A 22,418-nucleotide genomic window follows, 5' to 3' on the forward strand; every position below is an offset into this window, starting at 1 on the left:
TGAGAGGAGGAACAAGAAACAAATATATGATACACGTGGTCAGGACAATGCATAGAGGTTATCTAAAAGCCATCTCTAAGACCAGCTCAAGTCCCAGGGAAAGAACACGTACAATCTTGGGTTCCAAGAAGGCTGAGCAGATACATGAAAGACACTGTACGATTTAGAGGCAGAAAATATAACGCCTTCACATACAATACATCCAGAGGGACACGCACACAGCGTCATCCCGCAGACACAGCCCTCCTGTTAACTTGACACAAGACCAGCCCGTGATCTGCAGGCGTTAACAGTTTCCTTAGTTTCCCACGTCAAATAAAATATCAACCAAAACATCTGACATCTTTTGGGGAGAAATTTAGTCTGAAATTTAGGATTCCATCATTTTAAAACAAAGCCACTAAAATACAGTATCTGAAGAGGCCGCACCTGCTTCATTACAGATGACATCACGCTTCTGAGACGTGAACTACGAGGACTTTCTCTCCAGGACTCCTGACTGCTCCTGAGCTTTGAGTTCTTCCAGCTTCTTCCTGTAGCGAGTCATGAACTCCTCATCAGGTTCAATGCCTGCGTTCTGCAAATTTTCCATGACCTTTTCCAGTCTGAGTACCGATCGGGCTCCCTCGATCTTTCTTGTGCTCAGGTACAGAGTGAACTCCCTGAAATCCAGGAGCTTACAGGTGTCCACCGAGCAGATGTTCTTGATGTCACTAGTCCTATCCAGATGAGGGAAAAACACCAGTCCTGACAACTTCTCCAGCTCCTGCAGGCTCACCTGGAACTCACTTAATTGGGGCTGGAAGCCAATGGCCTTGTTGGGCACCACGAAGGCCCCTAGTGCCAGGGGCTCAGCAGACCTCGGGTTTCTGCGCGCCAGGATCACCTTGTAGAGGTGGGAGGGCACCGCAACATTGTCCTCGCCGATCACCTAAAAGCAAAGCAACCATATCTGCGATGCTTATTTGCACTAGCAGGTCCCAAATTTTTCCTGAAAAGCTTTAAGATGCACTTCTGAAAATGTACTTACAAACTACCCCACCCCACCCCCAATGGATTTAAATTCAGCTGCCAAAGGTAATAATAACCAAGACACAGATTCACAGAGAAGATGAGCATTTAACAGGTAGATTCTGATTGTCTTTAAAGCAATACCATCCCAAAGAGCAGGGGTCCCATTCTCTGCCCCGTCTGTAGGACAAAGGGGTGTCAGGAGTGAGTCCTGGGTTTTTTAATGGACATGAAAAGGTGTCACCTTCTCTCTGTCTCATAATCAGAACTTCTGGTGCTCCTAACATTCAAAGGTCAAAACGACCAGCTTGGGGAACTCCCAGCTCTAGAAATAAAAATATGGCCTTAGTTTACCAAATTCACTAGGGAGCTAAACAAACAGCCTTTCAAGAAACACCCAGACACTCCACATCAGTATTACTATCTCCAGTATCACCTAGACTGTGGCTCATTTTTTAAATTACATTACGTAACTGTAAATGCTGTTTGCTCAGAGTTCTGCACACTCTTGGGTCTGCTGTCAAACACAGAACCCCTGAATGTGTCATCAAATCAGACACTTTGGAAAGGTATCCACACAACGAAAAAGCCAAAGCCAGGGTCAGGCCTGAAAACAACTTGGCTGCCTGTGGAGGCTGGCTGTAATAAATGAAATAACACTGTTATGAAACCTTTTCAAATTTCCTTCCAATTGGCTTAGAAGCCATTATCTGCTTTCTGGAAAAGAAAAAACTGAACGTCCATTTCCTTAATGGTCTCCAATAAAATGACACAATCCAGCTACAATATGCTTGTGGTACTACTGCTCCTCCTGGGCCGGCCCTTCCTTGGCAAGAGGCCTCCCTTCCAGGCCAAGCCCGCTCCCTGTGGAAGGCCCCGCTGGGAGCCCAGATAAGGCAGAGGGATGAGAGCTACAGAGGATTCTTTTCTGCTTTTCCCAAGCTCCTACCCACACGGCGCACAGCCTAACAACTCCGAGGCCATCTGCTGCCTAACATGCAGGGAAGTCCCACCGCCAAGGCCAACTGCAGGGCTGCAGGGAAGACCCATCATTCCACAGGAGTGATCTCTGTAACTGTCTTGGAAGTTAGTGAAAGTGGTTGGTCAGGGTACAGTTTAGAGTAAGGTTTATGAAACTACACAACCTACAGACACAAAATCCCCCGCTGCCGCCCAAGAGGTCATTTATGCACGCTCTTCAAGACCAAAAAACACACTGAAGGTGAGTTCGATGGAGTACACAACTAGCCCACAGATCACCAAGAGATGTTAACTCAACACTGCAACTCAGAGGTCCTGTGCCCGGCACTGCTGGAAATACGGAAAGGAATAATCTTGAAAGTAAATGCCGCTGGCGCTGCTCGCAAGAAGCTTCCCAACCAGGAGAAGAGTCAACACCCACAGCCTTCACTGCAGGCAGAATGTGGTGAGACGCCGATACGGAGCATCAGCAGCAGTGCTGAGGGGGTGGGTGCACCTGAGCCATAGTTTACAAGGGGCTGGGGGTGGGGGTGGGGGTGGTTAAATGGGCTTCAGGTGGTCCAGGCACTAACTAGCTGGGGAGCCAACAGTTAAGCAAATCCTTGGTGCCCCCTGGTGGACATCCTCCATCACGGCAGCACAGATCTCAGACTCCAACCGTCAGGAGACTAGTCACTTGATTATTTTCTCTCCTCATGGACTCTTGGTCTACAAATGACAACTCTCAAAAATAATTAATTGAAAAAAAAAATAATAATAATTAATTGGTTAGGCCATGTGCTGCCAACCAGAGCTTCTAACCAGGTTTATTAAATTCCAGCCAAAAGTAAAGAAGCTTGACATATGAAGATTCATGGCTTTACCTCATGGAAATGTACCATTTTTATCAGATTTTCAAAAACTCTCACATAGCTAGAGAACCTCTAATATTACTTCTGAGAAACCTCATGGACACAGAAATTCCTAGTAAGAACCACAAAGTGCGACTCTTCCACCCATGACGGTCTTATAATATTTCAACAAAGGGGGCATAAAACACTAGTATTCCCAGAAATAAAGAGAATAATGGAAACCTTAGCCACTATCTTCTCTGGTTCAGTCTGCTTTGTTCTCAGGAAGCAAACATCTTTAATCTGCCTAATATAGCAACCAGTCCTATTTGGAAATTCAGAACCCTCATTGTTTCTTCCTTGAATCTAAAACTTAAAAAACAAAAAAATCCTGAAATATTTTAAAGCTATCTTCTTCTCTGTAAACAACTCAACCTACATAATAAATCCTTCCCACTTTCAGGAAAACTGGAAGACTTTCAGAAAATGTTTCTAGAAACTAGGGTACTGAAGCAGAATGGTTCAGCAGATTGAAACCCCACAGACCTGAGGTTTTGCACGAAGTTGCAAGTCACAGCCACTGGTATCTTCTTTTCTCATTCATAAAATGGGTAATAACAATCCCCAAGCAGTCTATCTCATAGAATAGTTCTGAAGATACAAGGACACGTTAAAAAAAAAAAAAAAAAAAGATTTCGAAACCTGCAAGGCCTATGTAAAAAAGCTATTTTTGTAGTGGATATCATTCAAAAGACAGAAATGCAATTGCATTGGTGCAAAAGATGGTTCTGCAGAGGGACAGTGGGGAAACATGTGATCAAGCAAGATTAGACCAGTTCAAGGTGGACAATGGGGTTTCAGGAGAAGAAAACAGGTTGGACCCAAATGATGCCCTAAACAAAGGACTCAAGGGCTTAACGTGAACCAAGTCTTTCGTATCAGTACATCAGCAATAATCCTTTTCATATAACATTTAGGTATAAAAATACTTTACAAAGGAAATCCTTGCTGCTGTTAAATTACCAACAGCACTCAACAACTCTTGGCAAGGCTGTAACAAAAGCTGGGAATCACTAGAAAATACAACATATATAACAATCATAAAGCTGGCACTCGCTCGCGACCTGAAATTAGTGTCCATACGTGCTGGCCTGCGCTCGTTCCCTCCTATCCAAGAGACAGAGATGACAATTTGCTCCCCCATCCCACCCCCAACTCCACACACGCAGAGCTGGGCCTTCATGCTGACTCAGTGCCAGAAGAGACTGGCCGCAAACAACACCCAGGCTAAGCCTGCCCTCTGTCATGTCATATCTGCAGTAACTGTGCCTTAAGTGAAACAGCAAGCAGCATCATGAGGAAAAAATATGTACCTGCAAGACTCAGATAGATGTAATGTATCTGGTTATGTTCCCCTGGTAAGACCAAAAAAAAAGAAATTCCAAAAATAAAACTGTTGAACACATCAAGAGATGAAGCCCTTAAAATAAGGGTCATGTCAATCAAGTGAAAGAAAGAGACCATGACAGTGTGATAAACAGGGAATCTCTACCTGAGAGGCTGGAGGAACAAAAAGGGAGGGAGTCACAGGGGTAGGGAGTCAACAGGGGTGTGGCAGCCCCGTGTGCTACCTGTAAAGCCTCTGCGGGAGCTCAAACCCTGGGAGACGGTGCTTCTCAAACTAGGCGCCTGTCCTGCGTAGGGGTGGGAGATGCCAAGCCAGTGAAACAAGCACAACTCCCCAGACTCTCAATTCTACCAGGCAATTTAGGATGGGGGTGAGGAAATATTTAACACATAAAAGAATTTATTTCAATTAAAACAAATAGATATGGAAATGAAGATTGCATAACGATAAAAGAGGAGATTTCAAAAAACAATTCCTGATCACTATAGCTGATACCTCAAGATCCCTGGAAGCATATTTTCGATTTCCTCCCCCTCCAGGAGTTGTAGAAGTTTGGAAAATAATGCTGTAGAAGGAAAACAGACTGTTAAGTACTTCTAACATCACCACCACCACCACTACAGAGTTGTCAACTCTGAAGCTCACTTTCTTGCCAGGTCAGTTATAATGTTCAGGCCAGGATCTTCAGGTATGTTTCACTTGTCTTGATTCAATCCTTTCTAGAAATAGGCACATGGATGACCTAAGCTATAATAAAGGGGGTGATTCTGATTAGAGCTGTCAGATGACTCACTCTGATAAAATCATTGCTACCAATCTTCCCTCAGGCTCACATTCACTCAAGTCCTATGATGCTGTGATTCCTTCCTACATATTCTAGCAGACGTTTCTGCCTGGCTATAAGGAATCCTCCTCTTGGCTCATTTTCTGTTCTTATTTTTGCAGGCTAGTAAATATCACTTGTAACTGATCTCCATCCACATCATTTTTTACCTCCTGGCCTTAAGCTTCTATATATGAAGAGCACAGCAATCCCTTCACTGTCGACTTTTGAGAGCTTAAAGAACAATGCTATGAATGACTGGCAATTCTCATACAAGTAGAGAGACCCACCTTTGGATTTCCCCCTTGACAATTACTAGCAATGTGACTTGGACATGACCCCTCAAAACCTCAATTTCCTTACCTATAAAAGAAGATAACCACTACTTGTTTGTAAGAGCTGTTTGTGAGGACTGACTGGGATGGCGTGAACAAAGCTACCTACATACTGGGTGGTATATATGGCCCTCAATAAATACCAGCTCATCTGCTTCACTTCCTCCAAAGTATACACATATATACTTCATTACCTAGATAGAAAAGTAAATTAATACCTCGCTTTTATTAGCTACATCCTCCTAAAATAAGGTTCAGAGTATAGTTGTAAACAAGAAGTAAATACTAAATGGATGGATTTAAGAAAACAAAACATGAATTGCCACACATAATTGCAAGATATTCTCCAGGAAACAGGAATTCACGATTCAAATACATATTAATTCCTTGAGAGGAAGAGACCCACCTCGAGGGCTGGGCAATGCTGTGTCCCCTTTCTCAGCATCACTAAATGACATGGTTTTATCCACAATGATTTTGTTATGAATTGCTAGAAAATAACCTGAATTTTTAGCTGGGCATTCAAGGTTTCTACCACCTGGTGCAAACCTTCCCTTTTATTATTTTTTCAAAACAACTTTTTATTGAAGTATAGTTGATTTATAATGTTATAATATTGTATTAGTTTCAGGTTTATGGCAAAGTCATTTAGTTTTTTTTTTTTTTTTTTTTTTTTTTTTTTTTTATGCGTTACGCGGGCCTCTCACTGTCGTGGCCTCTCCCGTTGCGGAGGACAGGCTCCGGACGCGCAGGCTCAGCGGCCATGGCTCACGGGCCCAGCCGCTCCGCGGCATGTGGGATCTTCCCAGACCGGGGCACGAACCCATGTCCCCTGCATCGGCAGGCGGACTCTCAACCACTGCGCCACCAGGGAAGCCCCATTTAGTTTTATACATACACACACATATTCCTTTTCAGATTCTTTTCCATTATAGTTATTACATGATATTTAATATAGTTCCCTGTGCCATACAGTAGGTCCCTGTTGTTTATCCTTTCCTTTTATTTTCGTCTTCTTCCTTATACAAGTGCTCTAGTCCAACTGTCTGAGAGACTTACTATTTCTCGGCATACAACCTACCTTTTCCTACCCCTTCCCCTTGCCTAGCTTTGCCTCCCATGTCTGTTTTCCTTAACCAAATTCACCCAAGTTTATACGTGTATATATTTGTACGCATATATATAATATTTTTGGCCCAACTAAATTCCTAAAATGGTGAGCTCTGAGACAGTGTTTCCAATTTAATTTACTAAAGGATCCTATTTTGCTTTCATGCTAATAAATATACCAAAGATTTTTAAATTTAAAATTCCACCTAAAATCAAGTTTGATGCCAAATCTAACAAAAGCTATAATAGAAATTGTTAGTGAAAAATATAAATACGTATATAAAAGTAGATGTCACTTTGATATGATTCCAAGAAAGATGAAAAACTACATACCCATCGAGGGATATAGATTCCTATCAACACTCAACTTTATGTACACATACATAACACACAGAGTTATCTGCTTCCTTTACGACCAGGGTCTACAAATCTCCTTCTCAAAAAGCACTGGAAGGACTTCCCTGGTGGCACAGTGGTTGAGAATCTGCTTGCCAATGCAGGGGACACGGGTTTGAGCCCTGGTCTGGGAAGATCCCACATGCCGTGGAGCAACTAAGCCCATGTGCCACAACTACTGAGCCTGTGCTCTAGAGCCTGCGAGCCACAACTACTGAGCCCGCGTACCACAACTACTGAAGCCCACACGCCTAGAGCCCGTGCTCCGCAAGAGAAGCCACCACAATGAGAAGCACGTGTGCAACAAAGAGTAGCCCCCGTTCACCGCAGCTAGAGAAAAGCCTGTGCGCAGCAACGAAGACCCAATGCAGCCAAAAATAAATAAATAAAATTAAATTTTAAAAAAGCATAGGAATATTGAAAATGGAGAAAAAAGGACTTCCCAACAGTGTGCCACTAAAGGCAATAGAATTCACATACTGTGTTTTCTGGGGCTCTCTCCACCCACTAAAAACAGCCAAAAATAAATGTGGTGAACACACATGACAAGGCAAACAGCAGACCGAGTACACAAGAATCAACTTGTCCAGATCTTGGTTTCTAAATACCGATCCCCATTAAAATGAACCAAGAGAAATGGCTGATTCCAGAGTTTGCCCAAGTTGAGTCTGGAACATCCCATTATGCCAGAAAGTAGGAAGTGCAGAGAAACTTAGTGGAGTCCTCCTCAATATTACAGGTATTCAGAGCTTCCGCAAAATCTGAGTACAAGTTATGAAGTAGAAGAACTGATAAAAGTTGTTGGCTCAAAGAAATTAAGAGAGAGAGATGACTCCCAGGATGTGAAATAGAGGAAGAAGGGAGAAAGTAATCAAGAATGTAGTTTGAAGCATGTCATTTATAATTCCATATACAATCCTCCCACACGAGAGGTACTTAAAGATGTGCCCAATTAAAGATTTGCCAGTGTGAGCATGAATAGGTCCTATCAGTTAATACAGACGTGGAAAACTAATGATATAGGTTCAGAGGCCCAGAATCTGAAAGAAAAGGCCTAAGACCAATAATGCTTTAAAATGAAAACAAGAAACCAAGACCGTTACTCAAAGTATACTCTTCAGGAAGCTGATCTTGACAGCCCTCACACATTCATCATTACGACACTAATTAGGGTGAGAAGAGCCGACAGGTCTCTTTTGAAACTCTCTTCAAGGCTACTTGAACATGCCTGAATATCATTCACGGATCAACGATTTAGGAGAAGGTTAAGTCTTTTTAGTGGTTAGTTTTACATATTCCAGTGTAATAAGAATTCTGGTCTAGAAAAGATATACTAAAAGGTATATACATATATATTTGTTTCATTCTGAATTAACTGCAAATTTAAAATGTGTAAGGATGGCATATGGAACACGTGCACACCCTTCATCCAGATTCATCAACTCAACGTTTTGCCCAATTCCCTTTATCACTCTCTTTTTCTATTGTTTCCCTAACCCTTTTCAAAGTAAGTCATAGACACACCTTTCAGGATGTGTCTCCTAGGAGCAAAGACATTCACTTACATAATCACAGTCCAATGATCAAAATCAGGAAATTTAACACTGATAAAATATAATTATCTAATCTATAGACCTCAAACGTTACCAACTGTCTGAATAAAGTCTTATTTAGCAACTTTTGTTTTTCTGATCTAGGATCTGATCTAAGCTAACACAATGCATTTTGTTATCAGGCGTTTTAGTCTTTAGTTTTTCGTCTCCATTAACCTGGAACAGTTAATTTCTCAGCCTTTGTCTTTGACACTAATATTTTTGAAGAATGTAAGTCAGCTACTTCACGGAATGTCCCTCAGTTGGGGTTTGCCTGATACTTCTGCATGATGAGACTCAACATTATGCATTTTGGGCAGAAATATCACAGAAGTGATATTGTATCCTTAGTGCATCACACCAGCAAGTACAATTTATCAGTAAGTCCCATACATGCAATATTAACTCTGATCACTCGGTTAAGGGGGGGTTTCTCTACTGTGAAGTTACCATTTCTTGCTTTGTTATCAATAAGTAATTTGCGGAGGGATTCTTTTAGATTATATAAATGTCCTATTCGTCATAAAGCTTCTACTCTCTAGTTTTAACATCCACTGATGATTGTTTGAAACACATTACCATGATGGCTACAAAATGATTTTTCTCTTTCATTCTTACAAACTTATTAGTTGACCGTCCATGGTACACAGAAGCTTCTCCTTACACCCATGTGTTTACTTATGTATTAAGATATGGATTCCTATTTATTAGTTCTATAATCCATTTTATTTTGATGTCAAATAGTTCCAGACACGTTAAGTTAGAACTCCATAAAGCTGATTCCTGCGTTCTTTTGACATGTCCTCACCATTTCTTTGAGTACTTACTTGCTTCCTGGCACAAGATGTTCCAGTTTGTACTTTCCCTGCACCATCCCTGGAATCAGCCATTTCTGCAAGTGCTGGGTTCTTTCAGCAGGAGGTGGTTTTTTAGAAACCAAGATCTGGTCTCAGGGTACACTCATTGCTAATAGCATATCACTGCTTCTAGGCGCTTTTAGCAGACAGATAATAAAAATTATATCCAACTTAAGAAAAACAATATATTTCCCATGACAGCATGTGGCCAAAACATATTTAACAGAAATACTCACTCACACACACACACAAAAGCTGTTTCGTGAAATGCTCTTAACTACTGGTTAACTGTCCCTTTTAAACCTTGTATACATTTTTCTTCTACCACACAGTAAGCTAGTCATACAAATCTTTCAATTTTATGAAAACAAAGCCCACACAAAACTGTAATTTGATCATTTAAGGTGTGGAAGTGAAAGCTGGGAGAACCTATTTTCCAAAAGTAAGAGTAAAGAGGATTTACCAAAGCTCAAGAATAATTAGTATTCGAAAAATAAGAGAACACAGGGAGCTTCAAGACACTTTTTCCTTCTAGTATTACAAAAAATATGAAAATAGCAAGTTGATGAGAGAGATTACTCTGCTTGGAATACTAACTCCGTTGCCACTCCTTCACTCCCACAAGAACCCCTGGAATACTGAGGGCGTGAGCACCTGTGAGAACACTTGGAGACTTACACATCACTGCTCATCAGAGCCAGACGGGCTGATAATAAGCCAGTCCAGTGGGACAGAATACACCGTAAAATTGTTCTCGTTTTCCTAACTGTTTCTTGGATCATTCAATTTTATCACAGACCCCCTTAAGTAACCATGTAACCTAAGCAGCATTTACTAAACATCTACTAGATGTTCCCCCCCAACACACCTCCTCTTTGACTTTCCAGGAAGTCCTTCAATCCCTCTCCTTTCACTGACTCTATCACCTTTCTTCCTCCTCACCTCACTTCATTCCCGACCCTCTGTAGATCTCACAGTACATCAGTTCAGCCACCCTCTTGGCAGAATCCTTTTTTTTTCTTTTTTTTTTTGTTAATTGGGGTATAGTCATTTTATAATGTTGTATTAGTTTCTACTGTACAGTGGAATTCCCTGTGCAATACAGCAGGTTCTCATTAGTTATCTATTTTATACATATTACTGTATATATGTCAGTCCCGATATCCCAATTCATCCTACCCTCCCTTTACCCCCTTGGTGTCCATATCTTGGCAGAATCCTTCATCTCAGGCATAACAGAAGCTGTCTACAGCTCTCACATCACTAATTATACTCTCTTATATCTTCAATCTCCCTTTCCTTTAGTTCATAAAGTTCTCATATATCGTGCATGTAAAAAAAAAAAACTTCACCTTTTTAAAAAAATCCAAGCATCTAGAAGAAAAGCTTTTCCTCCCATTTATTCAACTAACTGCAATCTGGATGTCTTCCTGAATTTTTCCCTCTTCTTCACCCAAACAGTGAATTTGTGATTACTCTTTGCTGTACTCCTCTATTCCTCCTCACTCCATCTGCCTGAGTTCAGCCCGCGTCTGTAACGATACCTAAACCCCAGAATTCTGCTATTGATCTTAAGTGTCCTGCGCTCACACCGTCCATCCTCTGGAGTCCCCGTGCTTCCCTCCTGACTCAGTTCACTCTTACCCATCGAGATCTAGCTCAAAAATCTCCTTGGGGGACTTCCCTGGTGGTCCAGCGGTTAAGACTCCACGCTTCCAATGCAGGGGATGAGGGTTCAATCCCTGGTCGAGAAACTAAGATCCCACATGCAGCGGGGCCAGAAAAAAACATCTCCTCCTCTGTGAAGTCTTCCTGACCCCCACAAATAGGGTTGGTCAGTTCGTTCCGACACCACTTCATCTATGCATTTATACATCAGATCACACTTTAACATAATTAACTGATAACATGTCTATGTCCCCTTCTAAGCTGTGAGCGCCTTGAAGTCAATGCTTGCTTTTTAACCCATCATTTTATCCTCTATGCCTATCATTCCAACAGGTGCTCAATAAATCCTCGTGAATAAATGAAATTTAAAAGTAGAATAAAGAATGAGATTATAATCTCACGCAAATAACATAAGCTTGAATATTAAAACACATTCCTACCTGGTAACTAACCGTTTTCCTTCCATTGCTTCCAGTCTGAGGTAAGGTCAGCGGTCCAGATACTATCCAGACGTCCTCAAACCTCTCTGTCAGCTCTCGACAGTACATTTCCATTCTGAGAAACAAAGCAAAAAGATGTGTGATATTCTCACACGTAAATGTAGAAAAAGCAGCAAACCATATCAAGTCCTTAGGAGAGATACCAAGAATATTAGAGAAATCAATGTAAAGAGAATATGGCACTAAACACTATAAGCATATAAGCAATGTTCTTCCCAGTGTGTCTACTGCATGGAAAAACTTTAAAAATACACGCATTTATACAACTACCTACATTTTCCTGTGTGCGCATTCAATGTACAGTTTATAACTGAAATTTTGTTTTGTTTCCTCATATTTTTCTGTGCCCTAGTTCTCAAATAAACTTTTTTCAAGAATTACATATCATTTCAAAAAGTTGATATATCGTTTTTATGTAACTACTTCTATTGTAGGACAACTGGGTTTATCCTGACATTTCTTAAATAATGCAACATTGTATTAATTCCTTAGAATAAATTTCAAGGGCCAGAATTACTTTACTGAATAAATATTTTAATGATGCAAGTGGAGATACAAGTGGAGAAATACTTTCAATACAAGTGGAGAAAAATACAGTATCCTCTGTCTATAAACATAGTGTTCTACTGTCTCAGTAATAATATTTTTAGTAGTTTCTTCCAGAACTTGACTTCTGACCAGAGGAAACATGACCAAAATGGCTGGCTATGTTCTGAAGTCTATACTTCCAAATCTAGCAAAGAAAACTAGCCCAAAATATTTATCCTCAGTAGTTTTAACATTTGAAAAAACAAAGGCAGAAACAGATGCTAGGCACACATTCTCCTGTCACATCACTCATCTCCCACAGAATCATATTTTAAAAACTCTCTCCCCTCACCTGTTCCAATAACCAGCATTATTATCAAAATTCTGAGGCACGATATTAGAAAGGTAAAAGGTTTCAGCCATGGCTTTCTGTGAAAAGAAATAAAAATAGTAACTTGCGCTGAAATACCTTTCCCTTTGAGAGAGATTTTACAAAGCAGAGACAACCAGCTCCTCTTTCATACCTTAGCTCCAGGCAATTACAGCATCTGTTTAGACAAATGAAAGCCACAGCTACTCCGTGACAAAAAGCTCAATAATGATTATTCAGAATAAGGACTATAACGAAAGAAGTAGTTTGGTGTGCTGCTTTTCTTCACAATTTATGAAATTCAAACCAATAATGTAGACTCTATGACCGAAAAATTTCCAGTATAAAGCTAAAAGGTGAATTCTAGTGCTAAGCCTCTGGCAGAGGGTTTCTCAACAAAGGGAAGCTTTCAGGAGCACAGTAGTATAAGTAGTACAGCGCAAACACATTAGTTCAAGAGTGGCACAAAAAAAGTCCTATTCTTCTGAATTTCTAGCCACCATGTGTTCATTCCTCTCACACTTCTGACCTGTAAACCCAAGGCTCTGTCATTGGATTTCCTTTCATTGATCTACATTGCCAAGGCCACCAAATACCCTCTTGTCAAACCGTGGTTCTCAGCCCTTGGATGCACATTGAAATAACCTAGGGAGCTTCAAAAATATCGATGCCTAGGTCCCAACCCCTAGAATTTCTGATTTAACTGCTCTGGGTTACAGGTCTGGGCATCAGGAGTTTTTAAAACTTCCCAAGGTAGTTACAATGAGTATCCAAGGTTAAGAACCACTATCTTAATGATAATAATCACCAATTCATGCAATAAATGCCAATGTCAGAAAAGACATTTCTCGCCTTTTTTTTGGCAGAGAAATTATCCTAAATTAAAGGAGGCTAGAGAGACATGACAACTAAATGTAATATGTGATTCATGATTAGATACTGAATCCAAAAAGAAGTTGTAAAGGACACAATTGGGAAAATTTGGCAAATCTGAATGAGAACTGTATACTGGATATTATTGTACAAATATACAAAAATACACTTGCACACATTTCTTGGTATAATGATACACTTGACATATATTCAAATATCCTCATCTTTAGACAATACAATCTCCCGAGCAATCTACTTAGGCATGAAGTGTTACAATGCCTGCAATTCACTGTCCATGGTTTAAAAAAATGCATATATAAAATATATGTATCAGATAGTACAGTTTTTGCTGTACAACTTTTCTACAAGTCAAAATATTTTTGCTGTGTTCTTTTTTCAACGTTTCTACAGGTCTGAAATTTTTCAAGATAAAAATGAGTGAGTAGCTTTAGCTCCTATTGGCTTTCCAATTCCCTTTTGCATAGCATTTAGTTTTCCTCAACCTGTTTAAAAATGCATCTGAGCAAAGAAAGGAAGTGAAGTCAGGAAGAAAAATACAAAATAGGGTATGAAAATTCTCAAGTGTTAGGGTTTGGCTCCTAGGTTTTTAATTTCCAAGTCCCATGGTACACATAATACCAGCCCTGTGTTCCCATCCCTCCCAAAAACTATGCCTACAGATGAGAATTTGTTATCTCCTGCTGGAGCCATGTGGCCTCGTGACCACCCACTGCCAACATAGTCCTCGTTGAAGGCACTGAAGGTTGGAGGGATGCTGGGATCTGGCTTGAATTTACAATGTTTTCTGTCTGCATCACCTGAAGAAAAACACACAAAATGGTAAGTTACCAGTGGTCAAATATCCCTCAAGATTCTCTAAGCAAGGCAAGCTGCTTGCTGCTGGCTGGTGTCTCTCTGAGCCGCTGGTACTTAGTGACAGCACGCATGTCTCGAGTCCCTGGGATGGTTCGGCTACCTCACCTGAATTCAGCAAGGACTAGTCCAGGAAAGAATGTTTTTCATACAATGCAGCTATCTCATCTCGTATGCTTTTGTTTCTGGCCTTTCAAGTTAAAGGGAAAAATCCCTTGGATGGTGTCTATGTAAAAGCAATGACCAATCAAATATCTGAGCTGTATAAAAAGCTTAGTTACTAAATACACTCTTGCTTTTTAAAAAAGACCACCACGGGGACTTCCCTGGAGGTCCAATGGCTAAGACTCCGTGTGGGGTGCGTGGGTGCGATCCCTGCTCAGCAAATTAAGATCCCACATGCCGCGTGGCACGGCCACGAAAAAAAAAAAAAGACCCCCATGTATTGTATGTTGTACAACGGTATTTGACAAGTTTATACGTACTGAAATAATGGATATATAGACACAAAACAATTTGTTCTGGGCAGGCACAGCCTAGAGGAGGGAGAGAGTGCCTCTGATATCTTGTTTACTGCCTCTTAAGCCATGACAAAACAAACATTTAGGTTATGAGATCAATCCAGGAACTCCTGACACAAAATATCTGAGCACCACACAGGAGAGACAAAATCTCAATTTTACTTATATTCTGATACCTCCAGAATAGTTTGCCACTGTGGACATCAGCGAATCCTAACACTATGTTTTCCACTGTCATTAGGACAGGCCTTGTTAAACTACAAAAATTATGAGGACAAATGGAATATACTCAGGCTGCTACTCAAAAAAGTGTAAAACGGGGATTAATGAAGTTACTGATTCTAATGTCATTTCATTCAATCAAGAAAAAAATTAAATTATCAGACCCCAAGGTTCAGAGTAAAGTATCTAATGTCTAGCTTCTTAGAATCACCCCATAAAAAATAATAACTGTAAACAGAGAATTACTAGTAAACTTCTCTAAGTGTCATTACCATTGGAATCGCTTCCTGGTATGTCTGGTTTTCTTTATCTGGTGCTCACTGCCCTTGAAAAATCATTTGGGAGCAGGGGAGGGGGGGACTTCCCTGGTGGAGCAGTGGTTAAGAATCTGCCTGCCAATGCAGGGGACAAGGGTTCAAGCCCTGGTCCAGGAAGATCCCACATGCTGCAGAGCAACTAAGTCCGTGTGCCACAACTACTGAGCCTGCGCTCCAGAGCCCGAGAGCCACAACTACTGAGCCCTTGCGCCTAGAGCCCATGCTCCGCAACAAGAGAAGCCACCGCAATGAGAAGCCCATGCACCGCAACAAAGAGTAGCCCCCGCTCACAACAGAGAAAGCCCACATGCAGCAACAAAAACGCAACGCAGCCAAAAATAAATTAAAAAAAAGAAAAAGAAAAATCATTTGTGGGAATTTCCAAAATCCTAGGATGAAGATGTCTTCCTGAAGAGAGGATGTAAACTTACTTCTGTCCAGTGTCTGGAGGCATTAGCAGTGGAGGACCACAGTAAAGCAAGCTCAGGGTTTAAGGTTCCTTGATCTGTACAGGCTACATGGCTTTGGGCTACAAGTCTGCATGACAGCCAGTCTGTGGCCTCAACTTCTCTAGAACAAACTTTTTATTATCCTTTTTGATCCTTGTCTGCTCAGTGCCAAGGCAACCTTCCGTGTAGTTCCCTATGGTGGGCCAGCAAGTAAGTTCTGGTTCACCCATCCCCGAGGGTGCAGCCCTCTGGGGTTCCAGGTTAACGTGGGAAGGGTCTCCGGTAAGATAATCTACCTTGGCTGAGCCCTAGGTCTTGCCTTCAGTCCCCCTCACCCCATAAGGCTGCAGAACCAAAGGCAATGTGGCTTTGGTTTACCCAGGCCACCCTTACCCCTCTGGATTCTGGCGTTCCCCCAAATATTGGCCTGGCAAAGAAAGCTCTACTATCATGTTGCCTCTTCATGTTTTGTTTGTTTGTTTGTTTTTAAAGCCAGGATCAGAAGCCAGGAATCTGAGACACTTTTTTTTTTTTTTTTTGGCTGCGCTGGGTCTTCGTTGGGCCACATGGGCTTCTCTCTAGTTGCGGTGTACGGGCTCCAGAGCGCGTGGGCTTAGCTGCCCCGCGGCATGTGGGATCTTAGTTCCCCAACCAGGGATCAAACCCGGGTCCCCTGCATTTGAAGGCAGATTCTTAACTACTGGACCACCAGGGAAGTCCCTCTTCATGGTTTTTTTTTTTAGTGATTTTTTTTTTATATATACTTTTTATATACTGCTAATAACATTTCTTGTTGTTTTTAGCAGGAGAGTTAATCTAAATAACTTAGTCTGTCATAACTAAAACAGAAGATGCTTTACACTAAAATAAGTAAATCACAGGTACATTGCTTCTTGTTTTCAAACATTAATTAGCTCTATTTTACCTCCTCAAAATTACACAGCTCATGTGACATACAATATGAAACAGTGCTTTTTTTATATGCCTCTGAAAATGATAACAGCAAGATAAAATTAGTAAAGCTGAAATTCCATCTTGGGAAAACTTTTGTATTTAAAGGAAATTTATCAGGCTTGAGACTAAATCAAGTGAGTTTCTCTTGATGTAAATTCATAATCAATTTCACCTGCTAGGATACAGTTTATGCTTACATCAGTTTCCTTCTAGCAGCAAGCATATTCCAAGCCTCCTGCCATTCTGCTGGTTAATGTGTACTCTATAAAGGCACACACTCATCTTAATATCAGCATTTTAATATATTTAAGCATAGCATGCACTGTAAAGAAATGGAGAAATAATCTGTGGGCCACATAGCAAATTAACAGGCAAATAAGAGAATGGGAATAAAACAACTATGACAAAAAGTAATATCCTTAATATAAAAACGAACTCCTACAAAATTCAAAAAAGAATATCCCTGGGACTTCCCTGGTGGTCCAGTGGGTAAGACTCCGTGCTCCCAATGCAGGGGGCCCGGGTTCGATCCCTGGTCAGGGAACTAGATCCTGCATGCATGCTGCAACTAAGAGTCTGCATGCTGCAACAAAGTCTGCATGCTGCAACTAAGAGCCCACATGCCACAACTAAAGATCCTGCATGCCTCAACTAAGACCCGACGCAGCCAAAATAAATTAATATAATAAATATTAAAAAAAAAAGAATATCCCTATTGAAAATCGTAAAGAAAAATTCACAAATAATAATTCACAAAATATTAACCCTCCCTGGTAATCAATAAACGCAAATAAAATCAACTAATAAATTGGTAAAGCTCAATAATGCTCATTATGTGTGAGGGCTGGGAGAGACAGGACAAATAATGATGGTGGGAGTGTAAATTGGAGTAGGCTACCTAGAAGCTAATCTGACACTGAATAGCAAGATCTGGTCATCTTAATTACAGGAAAGCACCAAGAAACTTGAGGACACGTGAACAGGCTCACACACCTGCCTGCCTCTCCAGTCTCATTTCACATCACGTTCTCCCTTGCTCCAGCCACACTGGCCTTCTTTGAGTTCCATAACTGAACCAAACTCTTCACATTGGGGCCTTTAAAGATGCAACTGTGCTTCTCTTTCCCTGCCTGAACGCTCTTCTCCATACCCCCGCTGCCCACCCAACTCCTCTGCCTGAGTGACTGCCATCCACTCTTCAGGCCACTTTCTCAAAGAAGCCTCGCTAATCAGTATCAGGTTCTCCTGTTATAACCTCCCATCGTATTCTTTACTGTTCCTTAATTATACTATCCCAACTTGCAATCATTTTTCCTTCAGAACAGTTATTGCCAATTGTAATTATACATTTATGATTATTTGATAGGTCCACCCAACCCCCTCCCCAATTCAAAGTACCTTGGGGGTAGAGACCATCTACTCTGGTCACTGATATAACCCCAAGGCTCAGCACAGAGCCATGCACAAGTAGGCACTTAAGAGCATTTGTGGGCAGGCCCCGGTGCAGACCTGGCCAAGTCCAAGAACCACACCATGCACAACCAGTCCCGAAAGCAGCACAGAAACGGCATCAAGGAACCCCGATCACAACATGAATCTCTTAAGGGGGTGGACCCCAAATTCCTGAGGAACATGCGCTTTGCCAAGAAGCACAACAAGAAGGGCCTGAAGAAGATGCAGGCCAACAACGCCAAGGCCATAGGTGCACATGCTGAGGCTAGAAAGGCTCTCGTAAAGGGACTTCCCTGGTGGCGCAGAGGTTAAGGATCTGCCTGCCAATGCAGGGGACACGGGTTCGAGCCCGTGTCCGGGAAGATCCCACATGCTGCAGAGCAACTAAGCCCGTGCGCCACAACTACTGAACCTCTGCTCTGGAGCCCGTGAGCCACAAGTACTGAGCCCACTAGCCTAGAGCCCATAATCCACAACGAGAAGCCACTGCAATGAGTAACTAAAGAAAGCCTGCGTGCAGCAACAAAGACCCAACACAGCCAAACAATAATAATAATTTAATTAATTTTTAAAAAAGGCTCTTGTAAAGCCCAAGGAGGTCGAGCCCAAGATCCCAACAGGCGGCAGCCGCAAGCTCAGTCAACTTGCCTACATTGCTCACCCCAAGCTCGGGAAATGTGTTCATGCCTGCATCGCTAACGGTTTCAGGCTCTGCCGGCCAAAGTCCCAGGCCAAGGCTCAAACCAAGGCCAAGGCTGCAGGTGCAGCTGCTGCTCCAGCTCCAGCTCAGGCTCCCAAAGGTGCCCAGAACCCCACAAAGGCTCTGGAGTAGAGACCTTTGTCTGCCAATGTGAGGACAGAAGGACTGGTGTGACCCCTGGCTGCTGTCTGCATGGGGCTGGTGTCCTCCTGTGCTATTTGTACAAATAAACCTGAGGCAGGAAAAAAAAAAAAGCATTTGTGGACGTAATGAATGAGTGGTGCTCATTCCAAGAATATTTATGACAAAGGCTCCAATTCATGTGTCAAGATACAGATCCTCTCAACCCCTAAGACAGCCTGGAAGGGTCTAGGGTGCCCTGGCTGCCAGGCAGGGTCCATTTATCTAGTGAGCCAGACAAACACCATCATTTTCTAAATGTGCTGTAAAGTAGAAATGGTTGAAATTATTAATAATCCTCCTTGTTTTAAATTTGGAAACATCTTTCATCAACGCCTTTGCTTCTAACCACCTACCCGTTATCTTGCTCTTGGATATATGTTCAAGAACCCATCTAGGCACCCGCTTTGACTGATCATAAGACAAGGCATGGTTAGTGTAGCACCTCGTCTCTGTTCCAGTTAAAGGGAATCCAAATTGTTCTAAGAGAGCCCTTTCTGAAGAACCTAAAAATGAAAAACAGGGGAAAAAATAACCGTTAGTGACTATTATTAGGAATAAAAAATTATAAGGAAGGGGGTAAGACAAAGGACTGACTCAACAATTTAATCAACCAGGTGATCTCATTTTTGCAATTACTTATAAAGCAAAGAAAAGAGACATTAGGCAAAATACTGGTTTTGCCTATAATCAGTTGTATAGTTCTATGCAGGTAAACTGTAGCTATTTCATTAACTGTTCTTTTTTTAATTTTAAAAAAATTTATTTCTCCTATTTATTTTCTAATTTATTTATCTTCTTATTGATTGATTGACGTGTTGGGTCTTCTTTGCTGCCCACGGGCTTTCTCTAGTTGCGGTGAGGTGCGCAGGCTTCTCAATGAGGTGGCTTCTTTTGTTGCTAGAGCGCAGGCTCAGTAGTTGTGGCGCACAGGCTTAGCTGCCCCGTGGCACATGTGGGATCTTCTTCGACCAGGGCTCAAACCCGTGTCCCCTAGCATTGGCAGGTGGATTCTTAACCACTGTGCCACCAGGGAAGTACCTCATTAACTGTTAAATAAGGACCTGATCTTGCTGGTCTTTCACATCAAATTTTCAAATCTCTGCCCCACAAAGTACAGTGTATACAAAAGCAGCAAAGGAAAAGCTCCTGTCGTTACTAGTCATTGATATGATTAAATGCGCGACAGCCTATGTACTCATTATGTTCTAAGAGTTAATGTGGGGACAAAAGCATAGCCTTTTAAATTTTTTTAAAAGACCATCGTTCAGGGGCTTCCCTCGTGGTGCAGTGGTTTAGAATCCGCCTGCCAATGCAGGGGACACGGGTTCAAGCCCTGGTCTAGGAAGATCCCACACGCCGTGGAGCAACTAAGCCCGTGCGCCACGGTAGCTGAGCCTGTGACCCGGCGTGCTACAACTACTGAAGCCCATGCGCCTAGATCCGGTGCTCTGCAACAACAGAAGCCACTGCAACGAGAAGTCCGCGCACCGCAACGAAGAGTAGCCCCCGCTCGCCGCAACTACAGAAAGCCCGTGTGGAGGAACAAAGGCCCAATGCAGCCAAAAAAAAAAAAAAAGACCATCGTTCATTGACACTCTTCCTCAGTGTTCTGGTACTGAAGCAGAGACGTGTGCTGCAGCAAGACAGTGGTAAAACTGGTATTGCTTCTCCTAGTGGGAGAAACCAAGCACGCACGGAACAGGGAGTCGGTTTCCAAATAATTCTCTCTTGATGCGCTCTCCAGGCTTCAACCCACCAGAGCTGCTCTCTTCCTAAATGCCAAGTATCAGGAGGAGCAAGTTAAATTAGTGTAGCCGAGCATGAGCTCATTTACTTTGTCAAATATAAGGTACACCTGGTAACCTGCGGATTTACATACTTTGAAGAAGGGGCCAGCAGGTATTCTTCATTTGAACGATGATAAATTGAGAACAGTTAACTGATCTGCTAAAACTATGTGTTCATTCGTTCATTCATCCATACGTACTGGATGCCAATTATGTACCAGGTACCGGGCTGGTGGAGAACAAAACTGACACCGTCCGAGCGCTTATGGAGCTAACAATCTAGGGGAGGACATAGACAATAAAAACACACATGTCGGGGTAGTATGTCCCCAGGGGGAAGGAAGTACACGGAGCAGGCAGGTGAGACGCAACGCGGGGAGAGGAAGTCGAGCCGGAAGACTGCACGGCAGACGACCAAGGGCCTGGCGAGTGGAGACAGCGCGCGTCCATGGTTACGGCTCCTGACCGAGGTAGCAGCCCGGGCCCGAGACTTGGGGGCCCACACACTCACCGTCCGGCTCCCTCACCGCCAACGCTGGCTCAGCGTCCTGACTCCGGAGGAACTGCACGACAGTTAGCCCGGTTCCCACAGCGCCCGCGACGGCTCCAGCCACGAAGCCACTCAAAAAGCGTCGGGAGCCTCGGAAGCGGGAGGCAAAAGCTCTGGCAACCATCTTGCCCGAGACGCTAGCTGTTTGCCTTAGCGCATGCGCACTCCAAGTCAGCCGCCTGAAAGCCAATCGCAAACGGGACCAAGACACGCATGCGCTACCTGGAGTCGCTGGCCCTGAGCCTCTCAGGAGACGCCGGAGGGCAGAGCGCAAGCGCGCGCCCCCTGGTGACAAACCTGGAGGCCCAGGAGCGTCCCGGCTCCATCCCTGGTCCCCTGGGCCGGGTGATGGGTGAGAGCATGACGCCTTGAAGGCTCAGTATGTGCACATACAGTCCTGAGAAGAAAATAACTCTTAGTCCCGTTTAATAGGTGAGTAAACCACTTGCGCATGCTTACGCTAAGGTCCTCAGAACCGAGATTCCAACTTAGGTCTGATTCTAAAACCTGTGCCACATTGGATGGCCTCATGACACGTGGCTTTGAAATCGCATGGTACACAAATCGTAACTTCTAAAGATAGCTTTGCATCTCCTAAGGAGTTTCTTGACAAGACAGTACTCCATGGTGGTTTAGGACCCTGAATCAGAGCACAGGGGTTTGGACCCCCACTCAACCACTTTCTACCTGTTTCCTCTTTTTAAAACGGGAATAATAATAGTAATAATAATAATACTTACTTATTAGACCATAGGGTTCTTGTGAGGATTAAAGGAGATTAACCATGTAAAGCATTTAGGGAAGAACCTGGGGCATGTCGTTAAGTGCTCTGTTAATATTAGCAATTTTTATTTAGGCAGCTCTACTTTATCTTTATAGAATATGGAATCCGGATTGCTGAACGCCTGCTGTCAAAGGAAGGTTATATGTTTTATACACTCCCATTCACAAATAAATAGGTCGTCTTCATTTTGCAGCATACTCTCCAGCATTCCATGTGGATTTAGTTCACTAAGCAGGAGGCCAATTCTAACAACAAACTTAAGTGTAGACGTTGTTTTGGGCTTCCCTGGTGGCGCAGTGGTTGACAGTCCGCCTGCCGATGCAGGGGACACGGGTTCGTGCCCC

At 42.6% G+C, this 22,418-nt stretch overlaps 1 protein-coding gene and 1 pseudogene across 1 annotated transcript; one reads left to right on the forward strand and one right to left on the reverse strand.

Annotated features, from left to right (window-relative positions):
- Positions 1-332: 332 nt before the first annotated feature.
- Positions 333-21,414, reverse strand: EXOG (exo/endonuclease G). The gene is made up of 6 exons (XM_065886103.1): positions 21,252-21,414; positions 19,307-19,456; positions 13,961-14,100; positions 12,392-12,468; positions 11,452-11,566; positions 333-931 (listed from the first exon to the last, which is right to left on the reverse strand). The coding sequence occupies exons 1-6, from the start codon at positions 21,412-21,414 to the stop codon at positions 470-472; spliced, it is 1,107 nt and encodes a 368-aa protein (XP_065742175.1). The 3' UTR covers positions 333-469.
- Positions 16,936-18,902, forward strand: LOC136128934 (large ribosomal subunit protein eL29 pseudogene; annotated as a pseudogene).
- Positions 21,415-22,418: the final 1,004 nt, after the last annotated feature.

This window comes from Phocoena phocoena, chromosome 10, assembly GCF_963924675.1.
Source record: "Phocoena phocoena chromosome 10, mPhoPho1.1, whole genome shotgun sequence".
Classification (NCBI taxonomy): Eukaryota; Metazoa; Chordata; class Mammalia; order Artiodactyla; family Phocoenidae; genus Phocoena; species Phocoena phocoena.